This window comes from Dermochelys coriacea, chromosome 17, assembly GCF_009764565.3.
Source record: "Dermochelys coriacea isolate rDerCor1 chromosome 17, rDerCor1.pri.v4, whole genome shotgun sequence".
NCBI lineage: Eukaryota > Metazoa > Chordata > Testudines > Dermochelyidae > Dermochelys > Dermochelys coriacea.
In genome coordinates, this window is record NC_050084.1 from 2,826,697 (window position 1) to 2,848,843 (window position 22,147).

The 22,147-nt window shown below is 48.0% G+C and overlaps 2 protein-coding genes across 4 annotated transcripts in view; both read left to right on the forward strand.

Moving 5' to 3' along the window:
• Nucleotides 1-15,402, forward strand: part of CPD (carboxypeptidase D) — a 32,659-nt gene extending 17,257 nt beyond the window's left edge. Inside the window, exons 6-21 of the mRNA XM_038375723.2 lie at nucleotides 511-702; nucleotides 1,724-1,891; nucleotides 3,255-3,364; nucleotides 3,944-4,046; nucleotides 4,644-4,786; nucleotides 5,492-5,661; nucleotides 6,479-6,790; nucleotides 9,823-10,018; nucleotides 10,435-10,570; nucleotides 11,403-11,552; nucleotides 12,049-12,144; nucleotides 12,234-12,298; nucleotides 12,774-12,905; nucleotides 13,230-13,415; nucleotides 13,758-13,857; nucleotides 14,592-15,402. Coding sequence (XP_038231651.1) covers nucleotides 511-702; nucleotides 1,724-1,891; nucleotides 3,255-3,364; nucleotides 3,944-4,046; nucleotides 4,644-4,786; nucleotides 5,492-5,661; nucleotides 6,479-6,790; nucleotides 9,823-10,018; nucleotides 10,435-10,570; nucleotides 11,403-11,552; nucleotides 12,049-12,144; nucleotides 12,234-12,298; nucleotides 12,774-12,905; nucleotides 13,230-13,415; nucleotides 13,758-13,857; nucleotides 14,592-14,818 — 2,486 coding nt within the window. The 3' untranslated portion in view covers nucleotides 14,819-15,402. The remainder of the gene's footprint in view (nucleotides 1-510; nucleotides 703-1,723; nucleotides 1,892-3,254; nucleotides 3,365-3,943; nucleotides 4,047-4,643; nucleotides 4,787-5,491; nucleotides 5,662-6,478; nucleotides 6,791-9,822; nucleotides 10,019-10,434; nucleotides 10,571-11,402; nucleotides 11,553-12,048; nucleotides 12,145-12,233; nucleotides 12,299-12,773; nucleotides 12,906-13,229; nucleotides 13,416-13,757; nucleotides 13,858-14,591) is intronic.
• Nucleotides 15,403-21,221: 5,819 nt separating this feature from the next.
• Nucleotides 21,222-22,147, forward strand: part of GOSR1 (golgi SNAP receptor complex member 1) — a 68,245-nt gene continuing 67,319 nt past the window's right edge. For 2 of the 3 annotated variants that reach the window (XM_038375609.2, XM_038375610.2), the window contains exon 1: nucleotides 21,222-21,414. In XM_038375609.2, the coding sequence (XP_038231537.1) occupies nucleotides 21,381-21,414 (34 nt within the window). In that variant the 5' untranslated portion in view covers nucleotides 21,222-21,380. The remainder of the gene's footprint in view (nucleotides 21,415-22,147) is intronic. The other variant, XM_043499477.1, reaches the window with a different exon arrangement.

Genomic DNA, 22,147 nt, shown 5'->3' on the forward strand with positions numbered 1-22,147 from the left:
GGTCCCCTGTGGGGGGCCTTCCTTGGACACTGCCCACGGCATTAGACCCTCTTAGTGATGCAGAACTCCTGCCTTCCTCATCCAACAGGTTTCAGAGTAGCAGCTGTGTTAGTCTGTATCCGCAAAAAGGAAAAGGAGTACTTGTGGCACCTTATAGACTAACTAATTTATTTGAGCTACAGCTCACTTCATTGGATGCATCCTCATCTGAGTCACTCAAAGGGATTCCAGGGGGATCTTGGTCTCTTTGAGCTATGCAAGGAACTCGCCCCTACAGCTTGTCTTCCCATGGAGTTGTCCTGTCTCAGTAGCCAGGCTGATGCCATCTCACTGCAGGAGGTAAACTGGGAGAGAGGTGACAAGGACTGCAAGTGGTTTCAGGGGCCCATCACAAGTGGGCTTGAGGTGCTAGTGTTCACACTGGCTTTACAATGCACGGGGTGTCAAAACATTGCTGCTGTTACAAGGAGAATGCATCATTTCTGTTGCTGAAATGTCTGTTCTGCCCAGGTGAACCAGAGTTCAAGTACATTGGGAATATGCATGGGAATGAAGTAGTAGGCCGAGAACTGCTTCTGAATCTCATTGATTATCTCTGCAAGAACTTCGGAACAGATCCTGAAGTAACAGAGTTGGTCCTTAATACCCGAATCCACATCATGCCCTCCATGAACCCTGATGGCTATGAAAAATCCCAAGAAGGTAGCTCTGCTCTTTACTAAACAGCCTTCATGCATGTAGGTTCAATAGCGGGCATTGGGGAGTGTCTCCATCATGGTGAAAGGGCCAGGAGCCTGATTTGTGTTGCACACAACTTTTCCTGTCCAGGACGGGCAGAGAGCTGGCTTGCTACATCTTTGTGGTAGCGTGGATCCACTTGTTCTTGATGTGCAAGGTGCCATGCTTGAGTTCTAAGTGGCTGAGGTGCCCTAATGCTTCAGCACAGCTGCAAATTGTCCTGCCTTAGTCCTCTTCTGTTCTTGTAGCTTTCCCAAGGCAGATCTTTAAACAAAGAAACCCAGTATTGTCTAGACACAACTCAAATGTGCAGCCCGTTTTGTAACATCTGTGCTAGGAGCCGGGCACTCTGAAAAGTGTTTTTCCAAGGATCATAAAATACAGAACCTTATCATGAGGTTAGAATAGGTAAAGCAGCTCTGTGTGTGAGCTCTCTGAAATTCGTAACTTTGCAGATTGGCAGGGAAAAGCCAGTTCCTCCAATAGTAGTTGCTCTTCACTTGGTTAAACTCAGATAGGGTGTAATGAAGCTAGTTTTGAGATGTAAGCACTGGGTTTTTTCTCTGACATCAGTCCATCTAGATTATTCCCCAGTTTAAACTGCACATGTCATCTCTGTGTACTGACTAATTAATAAAATCAGAAACCTGGTGAGTGCAGAGGACAAAGGCTCATAATGGTGACCACTCCACGCGGCAGCCATCTCCCAGAGATATGCATGCAGGAAGTGGGCTCCCTACTTGGGAGAATAGATTGTGGGGGGGCAGGAAGCTGCAGGAAGCCAGCCCATTAGTATATCTCCTAAACTCCCTGGGACTGTGGTACAGTGGGCTGGTGGAGAACGGAGTGTTCTGGGTAAGAAACGGATGTCTTGCTGTCTGTCGAAAGCACTGCCTTTCCCCCTTGCTTTGAGGTACGCTGGTAATGGGTTTGTGCTGCTGTGAATGTAGGGGGATGCAGGCTGAATATGTTGTTTGTTGCTCAGGAGACAGAAGCAGCACAGTTGGCAGAAACAATAGTAACAACTATGACCTGAACCGAAACTTCCCAGACCAGTTCCTGCCAACGACCGACCCGCTGCAGCCAGAGACTCTCGCTGTCATGAACTGGCTCAGGGCCTTTCCGTTCGTACTCTCGGCAAACTTGCATGGAGGTATGTAGACAAAACTTGCCTTGTGGGAGAAGGGGGTCACTGCCCCATTGTGGAGGCTGAGTAACACTGGGGTGCTTCTGCTCTGTCTAGGAGCAGCAGCAGAAGTTTCTCTGGCCTGGCCTGGCCTAAAGAATTGGCTTCCTTTGGCCATTAGCCAGACTCTTGCCTAAATAGAGCAGAAGTGCATTAAGAAGGGGCCACTGGCAGAAGGTTACAGCCACTCACCCTGGGGGGGGGGGGGGAGAGGCAGTTTATCTGGTCATCTTGAGGGGAAACTGTTACATTTTATTCAGAATCTGAAAGGTGAGGCACCCCCAGACCTCCTAGTGCCGAGGGCGGTAAGAGCACTGATAAATGAGCCACGTTAAAGTCTCCGTGGAGTTAACTTCTGGGTGGTTCAGTGTTCTTCATCTTCAGTGCATCTGCGGTGCTAGGCACTCAGGTGGGCTGGATGTAGGGTGACCAGATAGCAACTGTGAAAAAATGGGATGGGGGGTAATAGGTGCCTATATAAGAAAGTCCCGTTTTTATAGTGACAGTCCCGTTTTTTGGGACATCTGGTCACCCTAGCTGGATGTCTGGTTATGTATAAAATTAAGGGACCTAGGTGGAACTACTTGGTATCATCACCTCGCTGCATGGCTAAGCTGCTAGGTTCCCGATAATGTAATCAGTTGCCTCTTGGAGTGATCTAAGTTAATAGTCACTGCATGCTAGCTTGTTCCCCAGACTTCTTGTGGCTGTAGCTGCTGGCAGATGGTGGTTGTGCAAGTACAAATGCACTGACTTCAGTGCATCGATAAGTTAATCCAGACCTGCCTACAGTGTCGGGGTTTGTCCACCGGCACTGACATTGAGTGTCTCCTAGTGCTGTTAATGTAACTTTGTAAGAATCTGTTTAGTTTATTCAAGAGTTGACTTGTGCACAAATCTTCGTAACAAGAAGCCTTCTTAAGGAGTGAAGGGATGCAATATTCAGAACTGCTGCTGGCCGAGGATACCACTGACCCAAATTCCACTCCTTCTGTAAGCCTCCTAGACTCTTGCTTTCCCATCTCATTCAAAAATTGCCCCCATGATCTGTGCCCAGCTTTATGTGCAAGGGCAACATGCCTGGTTGTAGTGCTCCAGTTTCAGAATTGCTGTGACTTTCCTGGAGTAAGCACATTCCATTAGGATGGATTGGTAACTGTTACTACATGTTAATTGTCTCCTTTATCTACCTGGCTTAGTACTGCGGCTCACTCCATGCCTTGGCAAATACAGACTTGTTCTCTGGTGTTTTTTGGGAAAGCTTTCTCTACGCTAGGATTTAAAGGTCCATTATAAAAGCACACTAAGTAGAATCTTGTTTCTCCTGCAGGTTCTTTGGTGGTTAATTACCCCTTTGATGATGATGAGAAAGGAATAGCCATCTACAGTAAATCACCAGATGATGGTGTGTTTCAGCAGCTTGCACTTTCTTATTCCAAGGTAAAGCTATATTTAAAACAAAGCAATTGCACATTTTGCTTCGGTAACTCCTAGTGACTGACTGATTTTGGTTTGCAAAAACTGCTGGGAAAAAACATGTGTAGGTAATATTCATGGAGTCTTACCCTTTAAGTGTAATGTTGCTATCCCTCCCTGGGTTACAGCAGAACCAGTCTTGTGGGTGGCTGTCATTGCAGGAGCTAACTTCCAGCATAATCAGCCTGACAGGTGCTGTAGGAGTAGCATGCTGTCAATTTATTTGGAAGCCATTAAAAATTGATTATGCAAGACTCTGGGCTGAGGGACTGTAGTACTTACCGCAAATGAGCCACAGCGGGAGTCATGGACATGACCAGACATGGATGGGCTTTCCATGGCTCTAGATAATCAGCACTGGATTAGCAGTAGCTCAGAGAACTGTGCTGTATGTGGCTATATGTATTCATAAATATCCATCTGTATTTAATGTGTGCTGCCGAGTCTAAGATGCATATTAAAATGTAATGGACTTAACGTGGAAAGTGTCACCACAGTACATGCAAAGTCTAGGGTTCATGTGTGATCACTTCTATTTTTCAGGAAAATACTCAGATGTACCAGGGCAGCCCTTGTAAGGACATGTACCCCAATGAATATTTCCCCCATGGCATCACTAATGGGGCTCACTGGTATAATGTTCAAGGTAAAACACCACATGGGGAAGAATCTGTTCATGGCCTTGAGTGCAGTGGATCTTGAGTCTCAAACAGTTTTTCCATATGAATGTATCTGTGGACAAGATTGTCTTTAGAATTTCCTATTAATCACCTAGCTCTCTTCCCTGGTGGATCTAGCCTAGAGGGACCTGAGCCCCTTTTTGTCTAACTACAACTTAGAGGCTATAAATTATTCTGGACTAGGTGAATTTGTGCTATGCCTACCTGTGATCAGGTGGGCTGTGCGCTCCTGTGTTTGGTTTTGGCTATTGGGAAGGAGAGTTTATAAAAACTTAAACATAACTTGCTACAGTCTATATTTTTGAGGTCCAAGTGCGTAAAATGTTTAGTTTGGGAATAAATATGTCCTTCCTGCATCTTGACAGTTCTCTGAAGCCTGGGGGAGGTCTCACCCTGTATAAACCGCTTCAGTTTTCTGTTACAAGGCAGCATTTTGCTGTTAGAATTTCACCCTGTGTGAGTCTAATTTCTCAAAGCTCTACAACTTAACAGCCAGGGTATTTTATGATTGTTGTAAGAAGATTTTGAGGTTCTTGATTATAGTTCTGTTGTTTCTGCCTTAGGTGGGATGCAAGATTGGAACTACTTAAACACAAACTGCTTTGAAGTGACCATTGAGTTAGGCTGTGTGAAATACCCAAATGCTGAAGACTTGCCAAAGTACTGGGAGCAGAACCACCGGTCTCTGCTCCAGTTCATAAAACAGGTGAGATGCTACAATAAGCAGCCAGCAGGGACAGAAATGCTACATAATGCTTTACAGTGCCTCTGAAGTATCCCATGTAAGTCTGTTCACATTAGGGGATCCTGAGTGTGTCCAACTCTGCGCTCCTCTGCAGATTGGAATGAGCACTGCTGCTTGGCCAGAATGGGAATTGTTGCAGTGTCACCAGGGAAACCATCCTGATTATCAGAAAAAACACAAAGATGAGTTGTGAACACAGCAGAAATCCTTTATAAAAGCTTAAGCATGTGATGCATGCTCAGAAGCAGGCTTAAAAACTTTATCTGGGGTATCTCCGCCTTTCAGAAGTCTGGCAGAGACCCTATGCTGCCATTTCCGTGGGATTTGGAATGGGAGTGCTGTGGAGGCATTTTCAGACGTGATGCATAAATTAAGGCATGTTGCAGTGTCAGATGTAGCAAAGTGCTGTACCACTGTGTCTTGAGTGAAACAGTTGTTGTGCCCCTCAGATGAAACTGACTTCAAATGGGGTATTTACAGGGTACGTTTGGAACTTGGGCCTGGATTTCCTTCACGTCCCGCAGGACTGGAACTGAAAGGGAATGTACAGCGATTTGCTGCTTGTTGCCGTGACTCATGCGGTGCATGGACATCACAATGCTAAGTGGTGTAAATGCCCCAGAGACTTGTCACTGAACAATGGTGGTTTTCTGATCCTCTGTCCAGGTTCACCGAGGTGTCAAGGGTTTTGTGCTGGATGCCACAGATGGAAGGGGCATCTCAAATGCTACTATTAGCGTTGCTGACATCAATCACCCTGTCACCACTTATAAGGCTGGAGACTACTGGCGCCTGTTGGTTCTGGGGACTTACAAAATCACAGCCTCTGCTCGAGGGTGAGTGCCTGGCACCTTGAACAAACGACTGATCTCGGACAAACCTTCCCCTAATTCAGCTGTGTTGCTAGCTCCTCTCCCCCGCAGCCAGAAGTGAGCACTGGGATTTGTGCTTAACACCCCCTAGGGACCAGCCGACTGAACTCTCCAATAGAGAGAATTCAATCCACAGAACTGCCAACCATGGGAATGCTTGGCTCCTCTCCTGAGAAGGATCACAGATGGTTCTGTGGTGGAAGGTGGTTAATAAGTGGGTATGTATTTAGGAGAAACTTAACCATAGAGGCAGCTGCTCAAGAATAGCTTCGTTAATTGCTCTGGATCTGCCAAAGCCTGGTCACCATTCCAGCCAAAGCTGCCTTGATAATCCCATCCAATAGCCTTGTACCATAGCAGCTGGACTGTCGAATTCCCTGCCCCACCTGCTGGTAGGAACCGCGGTTATCTGTGGTGATCACCGTCTCCCACTCAGATTCTGGGTCCTCTGCCTAGTGTGGTATTCATAATGTCTTGTCTCAGAACTGCCTTGCTATTGTTTTGTTTTGTTTTTTCCTTTCCTGTGCACCTTGCCTTAGTTTGTGATGGAGAAAAGGTTACAGTCTAACGTGATGTCCAGCTGGGGAAGATATTGCAACAAATGGAAGTGAGCTGTAGCTCACGAAAGCTTATGCTCTAATAAATTTGTTAGTCTCTAAGGTGCCACAAGTACTCCTTTTCTTTTTGCGAATACAGACTAACACGGCTGCTACTCTGAAACGCAACAAATGGAGTGTTTGAACTTGCTTTCAATTTCCCTGTATGTCTTCTCCTCTTTCAGGTATAACCCACTCACCAAGACCGTGAACATTGGGGACAGAGGCGTGATGCAAGTCAACTTCACTCTTTCACGGACAGATTCCAAAGTTGAGGAGGGGAAGACCCCAGTCATCACCAATGAAGACACTAGCGATCCCTCTACCAAGGAGTTTGAGACCCTGATCAAAGACCTCTCGGCGGAGAATGGCTTGGAACGCCTCATGCTAACCTCTTCAATGGATGTTTCTCCCTACCGCTACCATCCATACAAAGACCTGTCTGACTTTCTCAGAGCCCTCAACTTGAACTACCCTCAGATCACAAATCTCACCAAGTGAGTGATGCTGATTCTAGCCCATGGCCTCCCAAAGGAACAGCCTGTAGCTGTACAGTAGCAACCAGCCTGTGATGATCCTGCCATGAGTACACTCCCCACATTACACACACAGTCCCCACCCGAAGGTGGCTAATCTAAGTGACGGACAATACCTGTAGCAGGTATCTGTACTGGATGTAGGATGAAGCTCTAATCTCAAAGCCATAGAGGTTTTGGGTTTTCACTGTAACCAAACCTTTTTCCTGGGGGTTTCAATCTGAATAGAGGGCAGCTGTCTGGCACAGGTGGGGAAGAAGATGGGGGAATCCAAAAGGCCCTTTGCGGGAGGGAGGGCTGTCTGCAGAAATGAGCAGATGCATTGTGTGTCTTGAAGGATCTTGATGGGAGGCCAAGAAGCAGATGAGTAGGTATCACAGTTAAAAATCTGAGTCCCTGATCAGCATTAAATGAGCTTTTGATTGATCACACGATAGGAACATCAAGGTCCTGGAGAAGAGCCAGGATAAAGGAGACCCTGCCTCTGTGCTCTTGAATGCCAGTTCTGTGTGTGTGTCTCTCCATATGCTCCAGTTAGTGCCTTTACCTCTGCATTCCCTCCTCTCTAGCTCCCTCTGATGTTCTTACCCAAATTGGTACAGTCACTAATGAAAGCAATCAGTGGGAGGGGCGTCCTGAATGGCACTGTCCTGCTCTGTCCCTCTGGTGTCCCATGCATTATGATCTCAGACATTCCTTGGTTCTTTCCTTCCTTTATGACCTTGTACCCTTGTATCACTCTTGCCCTAGAGACCACCTCTGGGTTACCACCTTTAACCAGCCCACCCACATGTGTTCCTCTGTCTGCTGTGGTCCTTTGCTCTGTCTCTTTGCGTATGACTGGTGCTGGCAGATTTATATGCCTTCCACATACTGTTTGCCTGATTATGCCATGCCTGGCAATGCTAGTGTGCTGCCCACACTTACTTCAGTGCTGTTGTTCTCATCTGTAGCCTCTGAGCTTCCAGTTACATCAATCCCTGGCTGTCGTCATTGTCTCGTTTCCACTTCTTTCATGAATGGCAGTGACCCATGGCTTGTGCAGTCAGCTGTAGCCTCTTCAGAGCATGGAATTTGATTTGTGGTGTCCCTCTGTTCGCTTGTCAGTGGGAAATCCAGTTACTGATGAAATGTAATCCTTGGGGTTATAGTCCTCACATGTCAAAAGGTGGGGTTTAAATGGGCCTAGGCCACATTACTTTTATACTGTATTAATTTAGATGGAATATATGGGCCCAAGCAGTCAGAGGTGTTAACATGACCGTGCTTGGCACCTTGCAAACATGCTGTAAATTCTTTGAAACTTTTTTAAAGATACAGGGAAAAAAGGAAAAACAGTTAAAGCATTTGAAATGTATTGGGGAGGGCTTTCATTTTAACAACATCCCTTGTTCTCTTACCTGTAGAGAATCTTGTCTGACCAGCTCCTAGAGGGCATTAAAGATAACTCTCCTCTTGGGGAAAAGAGAAGAAGTTAGCTGAGATAAGCTGGAGCTGTTAAAAATCCAGTCCCATTTCCTAGAAGATCAAACAAGATGAGCGCACATGAGGGAAGAGAAAAGAACAGCAGAGAAAATGCTGCTGCTTCTGTCACATTGTAACCTTGGTGCTGGAAAATCAGAGGCACATTGCAAGGTCTTCTCAACCCCCCGAGACCTGGCAAAATGTTACAAGCACTGGGCCATTTCGGACGTTAGATTTAGCTGCGTTTCAGGTCACAGGCTTACATCAATGTTGCAAAACTTTGCAGTTTTGTCCAGATAAGCCAGACTTATTAGCTAGCAGGAAAAAGGAGAGAGAAAGAAAAGAGAAGAAATAAGGTAGGGGAGGAAATGGACACACATGGGGGAGGAGGGAAGACAAAAATGTCACATCCCAAGTGGCATCTAGCTGGATCCTGTAGAAGTAGTGGTGTCGTCTGGGTCCCCGCCTGACTAGTGAGGAACTCTCTCAGGATCAGGTCAAAGAAGGCAGCGTTGTCACATTGCATCCCAGAGGACCTTAGGGTGACGGCCGAAGTGGGGAAGCTTGTTCTTTCTCCTTTTGTCTGTCAGCCAGCATTCCCCTCTGCTTTGCCTCTCCCATTTCTGTTTTCTGCCCCCTGCCCCCCCACCCTCCCACAAAAGTCTGCTTTTCCTTAAGGACCTCAGAAGGGAGCAATGGGTGGAATAGTCCATACTCTCTCTCTTGCCCACAAATTGGGACTAATTTCTGACTTCATTGATTTTCATTCCCACACCTAGATTTGAACAGTCCTTGGATTATGAGCAGGCTTTTTGCTTGGGCTAATTCAGTCTGTCTCCCTTTTTTTGCACCTTTTCATTTGTTGTAGGCCACTGTGGGTGGGATGATCTGTTTTATTGGCCCAGCTTCTGTTGGTCAGAGAGACCAGCTTTCGAGCCACATTGAGCTCTTCCAGAGGTGACCTCTGTAAGCGTGAAAGCTGGTCTCTCACCGATACAGTTTGTCCAATAAAAGATGTGACCTCCCCCACCTTGTCTCTATTGTCCAGGGGCCAACATGCTACAACATGGGTTATTCTAACGCTTTTGTGAACTTTGTGGGCCTGGACTGTGAGAAGGGACTGAAATGTGCCCTTTTATCATAACATCCCCCTTCTTCAGTTCTGACTGCTTGTTCACGAATACGTCCCATCTCCAAATCAGCTGTTTTACTAGTTTTCCACATACTCGGCTTTGACATTCTCCATGTGTCAGATTCTGCTGCAATAGGGTAAATTATCCTTTTGTTCTTACTCCCCAACTTGCACGTATGCGTAACTTCAAGCCAATGTTCTGTATGAACGCTGGCTAGGCAGGACGTTCACTGTTGTAGTCCCCTCCCTCGGTGTTGCAGGGAATTCTCCTTTGTCCCTTTCTGTTGGGCAGCAGCTTTGCCTCTGTCCAGCCCCTCGTTGACCTGTGCAAAGGCCAGGCCAGAGGTGGTTCTTCAGCCATAAATAATCAGTGCTTCTGTTTCTCATCTGTTGGCAGCTTGGGTCACAGCGTTGAGTACCGTCAAATGTGGTCCCTCGAAATATCCAACAAACCCAACCAGTCTGAGCCCGAGGAGCCGAAGATCCGCTTTGTTGCTGGTATCCATGGAAATGCCCCGGTTGGCACAGAACTGCTCCTGGCGTTGGCAGAGTTCCTTTGTATGAACTACAAAAAGAACGCAGCCATCACCAAGGTAAGGAGCCAGCGTCTGTGACACCCTTCCCACCCGCCATGGGGCCCTAGCTTGAACAAAGGGTGGTTACTGCTGAAAACCATCCTCCTCTTCATGCAGGGCTGCAGGTTATATGAAATCCTGATGACTTGGCGGGGGGTGTCTGAGGACAATGTTGTGAGGCAGCTGGCAGCACAGGGGTTGCAGCAGTTGGCCTGGGTCTGCAGACCCCTGTCCCTGCCATCTTGGGCACAATGGTGAGAACCCAAGGCTAACTCTTCTACAATGTAGGCAGCGCTTCTTGGAGCCTGAACAAGTGAAGGTGCAGGGAATTCTTCTGTGTCTGTCGATGTATTGGCTTTAAAGTACTGGGTTTGTCTCTGAGGGAGGGGGGAGTCTGCCGAGCATGTTGAACTTAAGCTTCTCTCTGTGTGTAGCTGATTGACAGGACAAGAATTGTGATTGTGCCTTCCCTAAATCCAGACGGGCGTGAGATCGCTCAGGAGAAAGACTGCACGTCCAAGACTGGACAAACCAATGCTCACGGCAAAGATCTGGACACAGATTTCACAAGTAAAGCTATTTAACTTTTAGTCTCTTGGTAAAAACCAGCGCAGTGGTGATTTGATCTCCCTGATAACCACTCTAGATTTGGTGTCAGTCATGTTGTTGCAAGGTCCAGCACCACTGACCGCTTCAGTTTATGCCTCAGTTATTCTAACTAGCTGGGATATCATGATCTTAGAGTTGAGACAGGTTACCGAGGGTAACTTTTTAAATACTTTTTTGCAAGGGAAGGAAAATCCTAGTTCATGATACTCTCTAGCAGAATCTAGAGATCAGACGCCCCCAATGACTGATACTGACTTCATGGTTTTGGGGGGGGGGAGAGGGAGGATCTTTTAAACCCAGAAGCTCTCCTCCTTTTTGCTGCCCTCCTCCTCCTCCTCCATTATCTAGAGCTATTACATTGGAGCACCACAAGTCTGTCCTGTCTGGAGTCTGTTCCTGACAAATGTTTTGGCTGGCTTCGTTGCCTGGGAATGTGTGAAGCACTGATTTTTGGGAACAATGGCATCAGTTATGTGACTGAAGTGGTGATAACTTGCAAGAACTGCTCCCTAGATCATGGTGGGAAATATAGACCTTGCAGGTCACTTGGAGGTGGTGGATGAATGCAGCCACTGACTGCAGTTAATTGACTATCTTGAGTGGCCATGTGTCTTTTTAAATGCTGTCAAGTGCAACTTGTTATGGTAGCGGCCCCACAGAAATACCTTTCTAATCACTTGCAGCTGGCGTCAGTACAAACACGAGCCAAGAGTGTATTTTTGGAAGCCTTTACCATCACAGAGGGAGACTCTTCTGGTGAGCTTTTGTGACTTCCTTTGTTTTGTTTTTTTAGGCAATTTCTCCTTGTATTCTGGGATAGGAGAGCCGGAGACCAAAGCAATCCTTGAGAACTTGATCCTGAAGCGAGATTTCAGCCTCTCTGTTGCCCTGGACGGTGGCTCTCTGCTTGTAACTTACCCATATGATAAACCTGTGCAGACAGGTACAACTAACTCTTCCCAAACCTCCTCACTCAGCACTTAGGATCAGTGATTGTTTCAGTCGTCCAGTGTTCAGCTGCAAGCTTGTTCTGGGCCAGCATAGCTGGTTATCTGGGTTTGAGTGGGCTTGTCTTATTGCTGAATTGAGAGCAAAATGAAAATTAGGAGACTTCCTGGCTAATGATGCAAGCCTCGTGTAAGACAGCTGGGGCATTGCTGCCAGCATTTAGCCTATGCAGTGCAAGAACTTTAACTGTCTGTTGTGGGAAGGGTTGGGAGTATTTGACATATGGGAGCCATTAAAAACAAGCCAGTGCAATGGGATTCAGTGGTGGTATCAGTTTGACCAAACTTCGTAATGTTCAGGAAATGCAGTTTAGAAACTGAGCCCTGTTCAAGGCAGTCTGTGCACTGTGCTGTGTCGTTAATTTAGTCTACCTCGGTTAAAGGCAGCTCCTACTCCCACTTCCTGCTAATGTTCTAACTTTCTCTTTACAGTGGAAAATAAAGAAACTCTGAGACATTTGGCATCTCTGTATGCAAACAACCATCCATCAATGCATCTAGGTCAGCCAGGCTGTACAAATGAGTCGGGTATGTGCATATGATGTCCTGGACTGTGGCTGTTTTTGTGCAGTCCACTCTTTTTCAGATGATTTTCTGACTCTTGTCTGTCTGTACAGATAAGAACATTCCAGGAGGTGTCATCCGGGGGGCAGAATGGCACAGTCACCTGGGCAGTATGAAGGTATTTCATAGAGATTAGACTCCGCTTCAGTGCATAGCCAAGCTTAAACTACAGTAGAAACTGTTACAATCACCTTCGGAATGGGGATTGTTTGTTTGTAGCTCTGAACAAAATGTTCTGGTTCTTTAAAAAGTTTACAATTGATAGTTGACTCAATACAGCTTTGAAACTTTATTATGCAGAAGAAAAATGGTGCTTTCCTGTTTTTAAGTAGTTTAATACAGTGCTGTACTGTTTGCTGCTGCTGCTTTTTTTTATTTTATTTTTTTTCTCATTTGTGCTACTGCCTGATTGTGTGCTTCTGGTTCCAGATGAGGGGTGTGGTTGACTGGTCAGCTCGTAACTCTGAGGTTCTACTATAGTGTTAAAGGAACAGATTTTCTGGGCAAAACTATGCCGAAGTCACCAGTTACCTCATTCCAAAGCTTTCCTTTTAAACACTGTCCATGTCACAACCCCTTCCCCTGTTTTTCAGGATTTCAGTGTTACTTTCGGCCATTGCCCTGAGATCACAGTGTATACCAGCTGCTGTTACTTCCCAAGTGCTGGACAGCTCCCTAATCTGTGGACTGAGAATAAGAAGTCTCTCCTCAGCATGCTTGTGGAGGTGAGAGATTAATGCTTCTTGGAGAAGAAACTCCTGGGGGCTTGTAGGGGAGCACATTGATACATGCAGCCTGGTCCTTGCTGCTGAAGTCCTATGGTGGTAGGCTCAGAGGAATGAGATGTGGTGTATTAGCCAGGAAATTGGCTAATCTCTCAATAACACTTCGCCTCAAGGCGAGATGAGCAGCCCTTCATTGTATTGTGCATTTTAATTACTAAGTAGAGGGTGATGGTCTGTTTCACACTTCAATAAATCCTAATATGCTTGTGTATCTCCCACCACCCCTGTATCTGAACTCTGAGCATCTGACACTCTTGATTTCAGGTTCATAAGGGAGTCCATGGATTTGTTCAAGACAAGAGTGGGAAGCCAGTGTCTAAGGCAGTTATTGTATTCAATGAAGGTGTGAGAATCTACACAAAGGAAGGTGGCTATTTCCATGTGCTGTTGGCTCCGGGTTTACATAACATCAGTGCCACAGCTGAAGGATATCAGCAGAAGCATGTCTTGGTGAGTGTGCAACTGAATCACAGGATCACTGTTTCCGTCTTGTCTGTGGCCTTCTTAGACTTGTTTAAGGGTTCTGCTTAATTTTTACTCCAATCTGTTTTTTCAGCTATTTATTCTTCAATAGCTGCTGAACAGCCTTGCTTTTCAGCCCAGTGTAGCTGTATTTAACTTATGTAGTGGATGAAAGAGAACTTCCCACCATGAGCCCCTTGGGTGGGGGGATAGTTCCTCTGCATCACACTTGCTGTTGGCAAGTCCATGTGCCTACCACAGTGCTGCTCTCCTACCTGTATGCTAACATAAAATATTGAACATTCTCTGCCCATCCATTTGTTTCTCCAGGTGCAGGTGCGCCATGATGCTGCCAGCTCCGTGGTGATCGTGTTTGATATGGATAACAGGTTATTTGGCTTTTCAAGGGAGCTCGTGGTAACTGTAGCAGGTAATGTGGGAGACTCTCTTTTCAGGACCCTTTGTTTCAGCGCATTCAGGATGAGAGACCCAGCTGCGACCATGATTTTTCTCTCTTCTCCCATCCACCCTTCCTTAACACTAAGTTAGTCTATGGTCGTGAGTTGTTCCCCTGCCCTTTATTCTAGGTACACTGTTCCCGCTGGCTTATCCCACAGCGTTTATACCCGCTAATGCCATGTCTGCAGCTAAGCGAGTGGCTATTGGAGATCTTTGCAGCGCTCTTACTGAGGCCCTTTGTGGATCAGCTAACAAGGGGGGGATGGTGATAGCAATGGGAAAAGCCTGCTTCTGACAAGTCCACGTTACTTGGCCATGGGAGTAAGACAATATTGTTCCTTACCCTCTGCCACCTTGAAAGTGGCACAGCTGGCTACTGCCAGACCACTACATGGGTTTGGAGGAGTTCAAGGATAAGGTGGCTATCGCCTGTGGAGACCAAAGGTCATATTCTTGGTTAGCTCGAGGAAAGTTTGGGTTTAACCCTGTGCCAGTCCCAGCTTTGCCCATCTGAAGCTGCTGCACAGGAAGGATCCTTTGCTGCAGGTTAGGGGCAAGGTGCATTGGCACCACTGGGTGAAGAAAGCGGCTATAGGTCGTCCCTCTTACGGGCACAGCTCGTGCTGTAAGTGACAGGAAATAGAAGTGTCTAGCAGGAGCGCGGGTACTCACATGGCCCTGACTGAAGTGTTTTCTCATTGGCAGGTGCCACCATGTCAGCTGTGGTCCTCACAGCCTGCATCATTTGGTGCGTCTGCTCCATCAAGTCCAACAGGCACAAGGATGGCTTCCATCGCCTCCGGCAGCACAATGACGACTACGAGGATGAGATCCGCATGATGTCCACCGGCTCTAAGAAATCTCTCCTGAGCCACGAATTCCAGGATGAGACAGACACTGAAGAAGAAACATTGTACTCTAGCAAACACTGAGATACCACGTGGAAAGGAAAGCTCCCTATGGACAAGCCCTACAATGTGGGCCTGCTCTTATGCTTCAGAGATCTGGAACGTTAGCTTGCAGAATGTGTAAGCTCCAGAGACGTGGGTGGCAGTTCTCAATGTCCGGGGTTCTTCTTTGCTCCATTCCTACTTAGGCACATGTCAGCTGATGTCAGAGGCTGTGAACGCTGTCAGGGTTCTAGGTCAGGGGTTGGAGTTCCATGTAATGGAAACACTTGGAAGGCAACTTATTAGTATGTACTAGCAGTTTTCTCGACAGTCCAGGTTGGTGTGTGCATAGTGGAGTAATAACCAAATGCCTGGTGGGGTCCATAGTTCTAAGCTTTTAAAGCCATTATTTATCTCTACCTTTTTGATTCTTTTCACTCTATACGTTTTGGGGAAGCCTTGATCAGTTATGGCCTTCAGCTACGCTGCTGGTGAGTGGCTCTAGAAATGGACAGTGAGCTTGGTTTTTGGTTGCTCCGTCCCACTACAAGGGCACAGAGGTACTATGGGCGGCTCTGCTCTACTGCAGGCTTCTAATGCTTCTGACGCGTTTGCGGGGGAATAAGTTTTTTTTTTTTTTTTTTTTTTTTTTTTTTTTTTTTTTTTTTTTTACTGTCAGGCTCTCCATGAAATTGCCTCTGTATTGAAGATTGACAGGTGGAATAATCTTGTCCAGATGTGAGAAGCTCCTCAGCCAAAGGGGGAGAGAGCTAGAGTTAACTCCAGTAGGAGCTGGGTGTCCAGTAGCTGTGCAACTCTGCCATTCTCTAGTTTAAAAAAAAAAAAAAAAATCCTCCAGTTCATTTGAACAGTCTTGTACAGAACCCCTATTGCTTCTGGCTGGCCATGTAGCCAGCCCAATGACACTTAACATTGCCTGTCTGGGAATGGAGACTAGTAGTAACCCATGAGTGAGGAGTAACAGCAGCATGGCAGGATAGCATGCTAAAAGAGTAACTTGAGTGGGTTTCCAAACAGATGGTGGTAATTGCTCACTATGGATATTGTCTAAGTGCCGCTAGTCACTGACGTGCCTGCTCAGCCTTGTTCAGGTCTGCTGGAGTTTGAAAAGCTCTTAACCCTGGCCACATCCTAGAAAACACAGCTAGTGTTCTGCAGCAGCATTGAGAGCTCACAGAATCACCATCACTCAGGTTCAGTCTCAAATACCTGCAAGGCTTAAATTCCTCTCCCAGGTCCATTTGACACAGAAAAATACCCATTACTGACCACTGCTATTGTTAAAAGGTGACTTCTTTGCTCCTGTATTGAACCCTGATGTTGCCTGCCAGCCAGCCAGCCGGATGGGCATGTTGCTGCTCAAGGACCACAAGCAAAGTTCCTCTAAATGTCCCTCCTGCTCTTTCATAGTGAGATGGCTGTTGTCAGTGACCAGACCACAGCAGGAGGGGGGTGAGTGGGGGTGTGAGAGAGAAGAGGGATGTTTGGGTAGCACTTGATGTGTAAACAGGAGCTGAGTGACCTCTTGCTACCTGAGAAAACACTTGGATTCAAAACTTAGCTGTTGGAGCTAAAAGGCTCCTCTAGAAAGAGGATTCTGTGCCAAGGGAGGATTCAGACCTCCTGATTTCCAATGCCTTTGGCTGTCTTTCTGGTTTGCCTCCCCTTTCTGAGGAGGGGGTTAGGGCTCAGCAGCATGAAGCAAATGCTGGTATTGCTTGCTTCAGGAGTATAGTACTTGCAGGAATTAAATAGATGATGCAGTAAACAGGCTGGGCTCTTGCATGAAATGAATGATTCCCTGGCGGACCCACTCAGGATATTGCAGCTGGAGCGAAGAAGGAAATCGTCTTGTAAGACACAAAGTCTGAGGTTCTCCAGCCTTTGCTATATGCACCCAACAGTACCTCGCTGCCCTTGTGGAAATGTAGCTACCAAGGGAACCAGACAGTAAGATCTGTTTGTTACCCACCAGTTGCTGAAATACTAAATTCTGCAAAAGGTTAATGGTGTTTGTTCACTGCCTTTCCTATTAGTCTCCTCTCTGGCTTCTCGGAGGACTTCAGATGCTAACAAGTGTTGTGTTGGAGACTGCAGTTCTCTTCCTACGTTATTGGGTGGGAGGTATCCGATTTGAATGGGGGAAGAGTGGGCATGTGTGTTGGCTGTCTTGTATTTGTCGGATGGAACAGAGTTGCTAGTATTAGGGCTGCAGCTTGGCCCTCTGTCAAGAAGTGGGGCTGTACTGCCAGTGTTCACACTCCTTGCCAGTTACCCAGAGAGACTGGAGCTTTATGGTATTTACATCCCCAACTTGTGTTAAAAGCATTTCATCAGCTACCATGTCAGGGGAGAGTCTCCAGTACAACCTAGGCCTGGCTGCTGCCCTGATTATACCGGTCTCCCCCAGAGTATCCATGTGAAGCGCCAGCAATTTCCTGACCAAACGGGTTTGATGTAGTAGATGAGCGAGTGTCTCCACTGGAAAAGTGTGAACTGAACTCTGGGTAGAGAGAGCTATGTGCAGCCCCTTTTCCTTTTTAAAACAAGGCTTCATATTGGAAAAGTCGGGCAATTCTGCAGTGTGAGGCTATTTGTTCCTTTCTCCCCAAGAGAGGAGCTCTGCCTAGAACATGCCCCATATGTACTAGATGGACCTACTCCCACCACTGTATTGTCTGCCATAGGACTGTCTCCAAGGTACTGGCTCCATGCAGCTGCCAAACCTGAGAAGATCATTGTGGAAGTGTTTTAACATGGCAAATACATTTCTCAACTCTAACAGAACAGCTGCTAAATAGGCTGTTAAGCATGTGATGGGAGCAGGCAGGAGGCCTGCTGCGAGCAGCCAGCCTAAGCAGGGAGCTCCTGCCCTTCCTTATACCACCGTGTTAAGGAGCTGCTATTGCATCTTCTCTCACTCGTTCAGGGGCCACAAAAATAGCATCTCGGATTACTACAGCTGTGCTGAATAAATGACTGCTCCCTTTCTTCAGCTCTCAGCCTATTATGCAGGATCCAGTGGGCTATCACTCAGTAATGTTAAGCCTACCTGATTCCCAGAGTTTTTGCTTTCAAGGTCAAAAGCAGATCAATTTGGGTTTTTATATTAAAGTTGCCTTCTCAGACTGATCTGGCTCTCGCTTTTCCTGCTTTGATACCTGGTTCTGCGTGGGAGTTGGGGCTTCCTCATTCATATGAAGATGTTCTCCCTCTAAATCAAACTTCTGCCCCACTAGCAATAAATTGGTGTTAGGAATCTATAGGCATTTCAGAGCATTGGATCGGCCCTTTCCCTTCACAGAATGTATTGTGAACTAGCTACTGTAGGTGAATGCGTGTGAGGTGAGTGGGTGTAAATTACTGTGTAAATACCTGTGAGTGGGAGACTGCACCAGATGAGTGTCTTTGCTTAGTTCTCCATGGGCAAATATACAGCTCTTCTATGCCAATGACAGCTGGGGTTTTTTAACTGATTTTTCTGAACAAACTGCCCTCCATACCTCTTTTTTGGAACACCCCATGTCATCCTTGACCTATCTTTGACAGTCACTGTCAACACCCCTGCCTCTCCCCTGTTTTCTGGAGGTGCCCGCATGCACTTGTCTGTGGAGTGCATAGGTCCATGAACTGTGCCTTCAAAAGCAAACTTTTAAAAAGGGACTTAAAATGGTTGACTTTTAGCTTACTAAGAGAAGCCAGTCTGTGTGCCATGTGAGACTGAACTTTCTGTACAAGGAGCGTGCTCTGTTTTTTTACATGTATTCTGAGATCTAATACTCTATTAAAATTATTTTGATGTCTCTTGTGCTGATGGCTGAAATCTTAATAACTTTCATGAGAATGGCAAAGCAGCTACCTTGTTGTCTTAGGTTTCAGAGTAGCAGCCGTGTTAGTCTGTATTCGCAAAAAGAAAAGGAGTACTTGTGGCACCTTAGAGACTAACAAATTTATTAGAGCATAAGCTTTCGTGAGCTACAGCTCACTTCATCGGATGCATTTGGTGGAAAAAACAGAGGAGAGATTTATACACACACACACACACACACACACACACACACACACACACACACACACACACACACACACACACACACACACACACACACACACACACACAGTTCTCTGTGTGTGTGTGTGTCTATAAATCTCTCCTCTGTTTTTTCCACCAAATGCATCCGATGAAGTGAGCTGTAGCTCACGAAAGCTTATGCTCTAATAAATTTGTTAGTCTCTAAGGTGCCATAAGTACTCCTTTTCTTCTTGTTATCTTAGCTGCATGGAGTGAGAGACTCTTGGTTTGGGCCCCTTAGTCCCTGTTCCCTCTCAAGCCTCCTGTTATTTCTTAAACTATCTGTAGTGTCTAACAAGGCAACCTCTAAGACTCGAATCTATGTGAGCCATAGCTTGTCCTTCACTACGCACCTGCCTTCTGGATCCTGCCCCTCGAATGGCACGTACCTGCTGCTTCACTGCTTTTGACTCTCAACACAATGCACCAAACCCGTATGCTGGACTGGAGGCCAGCAGCCAGCTTCCCACCCATATAGCAAAGGTGAATGGAAAATTAAAGCCTGTGTGAGGATAATGCTGTAAAACTTGGCTCTGAGGACAACTGCTTTGGGTGCTGTAGGCTGCTGTCAGCTGTAGTTAATGAGGTTTCACCAAAACTGTTTACACGCTAAACTCCATGGGACTGTTTATCTGCCATGGGACCAGGCACGGGTACTTTCTGCAGTAAAACAGGTGCAACCAGCATAAAGAATGTTACTATAGCTCTAAGAGGGTCTGAGGAACTGCAGGGCAAGGTGAAGTGCTGAGCTGCTGTTTATTACTGATGTATCAGGCCTGCTAGTGTTCTGGGCTGCAGTGTAATAGGAGCTGGAGTCACTTGTCAGGTGTGGGGCTCTGTGGGGTTAGGTGCTGTACAAACACCAGGAAGATTTCAAGCTGTTCACGCCAGCCCTATTACAAAGCTGTGGTAATAGACAACTTTCCATGCCTGCCAAGTAGTAATTGTATCTATTAACTATCAGTTTGAAAGCACTGGTGCCTTTACCACCTGCAGCTGTTGTACATTACATTGAACATACTCCTGGACACAGCTCTGATGAGGGGATACCTACCTGCTGTTTGAAGGAATTTTTTTGAGTACGACACCCGTGTCCTCTGTAAGTAAAGGGGAGCTGTATGCGCTCAGCGTTCTCAAGCAGTAGTTATGCCAAGGATCTTAGCTGCTCTTACGTAATAGATAATATTTGTACAGAACACCCTAAGGTAGTGACAAAAAACCCTCTGTCCTGTTTGTCACTTTTATTGCCTTGAATGCGGTAGTTATTGTACATGTTGTGAACTGCCAATGGATCATGGATGGAAGGTCCCTGCTCACGTGCAGCAGGTACAAAAGGGCTGGCTTTTTTTTTTTTTTTTGTGGCGGGGGGGAGAGCCCTTGGCTCTGTGCCAGAGGCTAATGTGGGGGAAAGTAGCCTGTATTGGCAGTTGTTCTTGTGAGTGTGGCCATTTGCCAAGACTAGATGATGCAAATTAACTGAATAGTTAAGAACTGCTTATTAAGAATCTAATAGGAGCCTTGCAAAACTGTTATGAAAATGCAGGAGCCTGGATGTAAAACTGACCTCCCCAGAGGCTGGTGGGAGGCACAGCAGCTGATTTGCCCCTTAGGGAAGGGGTAGAGGATAGGGTGAGTGGACTTGTCACACCCAAGCACTTATCAACTCTTGGGAGATTTGGTGGGGCTTGGAAAGCCTTTGCTCCTGGAGGCCTTAGTTGGTTTAAATGAAAGTAGCCCTCAGGCTCAGGGAAAAGCATGGACGTGAGAACTGAGCATACCCACAGCAGCCTCAAGACCCTGTACGATCATTATTATTTTAAAAAAATATTTTTTTTTAAAGCCAGCTGAGTGATATTTGAATGCTGGGGGTTGGCAGCGTGGTGGGTGCTTGGTGGGGGAAGTGGCTCTGCCTCGGGGTGGGCCTGGCCTGTCTGCTCCCACGTCGCCGGGCACCCTTTGCACCATGGCACGCAAGGCAGGCCCTGAGCCTGGGCCATCCCATCCTGTGGGTGCTGAGCCTGGGGGTGGGGGTCCCTGTCCCATCCTGTGGGTGCAGCTTCGACGGGTGCTGCAGCACGCCCTGGCTTGAAGTGGTTTCTCGTTCAATGGCTCTCAGCCCTTCCAGGGCAAAAATTGTTCCAGCACCCCTGGGTGCTGAGCCGGGGGGGGTGGCGGTTCCAGCACCCCTGGGTGCTGAGCCGGGGGGGGTGGGCCCTGCCCCCGGGGAGCTGAGCAAGGGGGGGCTGAAAAGCGCGTTCCATGGAGCGGGGGCCGCGCGGGTGGGGCCGGACCTCCAGCCCCCTCCAGCGCTCCAGGCTGCGCCGCCCGGCCCCGGCAGGCTTCGAGCGGGCAGGCGGTAGAAGCCCGCTATGCCGGCGCGGGCCGCCAGGGGGCGATGCGCGGGGAGGCTTACACGTCCCGTCGGTCCCAGCGCCCCGGGGGACGCTCTGGCTCCTGATCTCCATCGCTAGGGCTCGCGGGGACGGGAGCAGGCTGACGTTGATAACAAACATGGCGGCGGGGAGCAGCAGCAACTACTGGGAAGGTGACGGGGGGGCGCGGCGCGGCGCTGGGGGGGCCCGGAGAGGGGGGATCTGGGGAGGAGCCCGGAGATGGGGGGGCTCTGAGGTGGTTCGGGGGGGCCTGAGGGGGGCTGGATATGAGGGGGCTCAGCAGGGGAGGTGGGGTGGGTCGGGGGGGGCCTGGGAGAGATGGGCTGGGTCTGAGGAGACTTTGGGGGGCTGGGTATGAGGGGGCTCAGCAGGGGAGGTGGGCTGGGTCTGAGGAGACTTTGGGGGGCTGGGTATGAGGGGGCTCAGCAGGGGAGGTGGGCTGGGTCGGGGGGGGCCTGGGAGAGATGGGCTGGGTCTGAGGAGACTTTGGGGGGGCTGGGTATGAGGGGGCTCAGCAGGGGAGGTGAGGTGGGTCGGCGGGGGCCTGGGAGAGATGGGCTGGGTCTGAGGGGGGCTGGGTCTGAGGAGACTTTGGGGGGGCTGGGTCTGAGGGGGTTCAGTAGGGGAGGTGGGGTGGGTCGGGGGGGGCCTGGGAGAGATGGGCTGGGTCTGAGGAGACTTTGGGGGGGCTGGGTATGAGGGGGCTCAGCAGGGGAGCTGGGGTGGAACTGAGGGGCTTGGCGGGTGGCCCGGGGAGGGGTGTCCTGCAGGGGGTATCATGATATCGAGAAGCAGGGGCCTGTCTGGGTGAGGTGTGGCCTGCTGTCCCCCTACTGGCCTGGCCTTTGGGGGTGTTCCTCTCTGAGTCATGGGTGGCACGGGGAT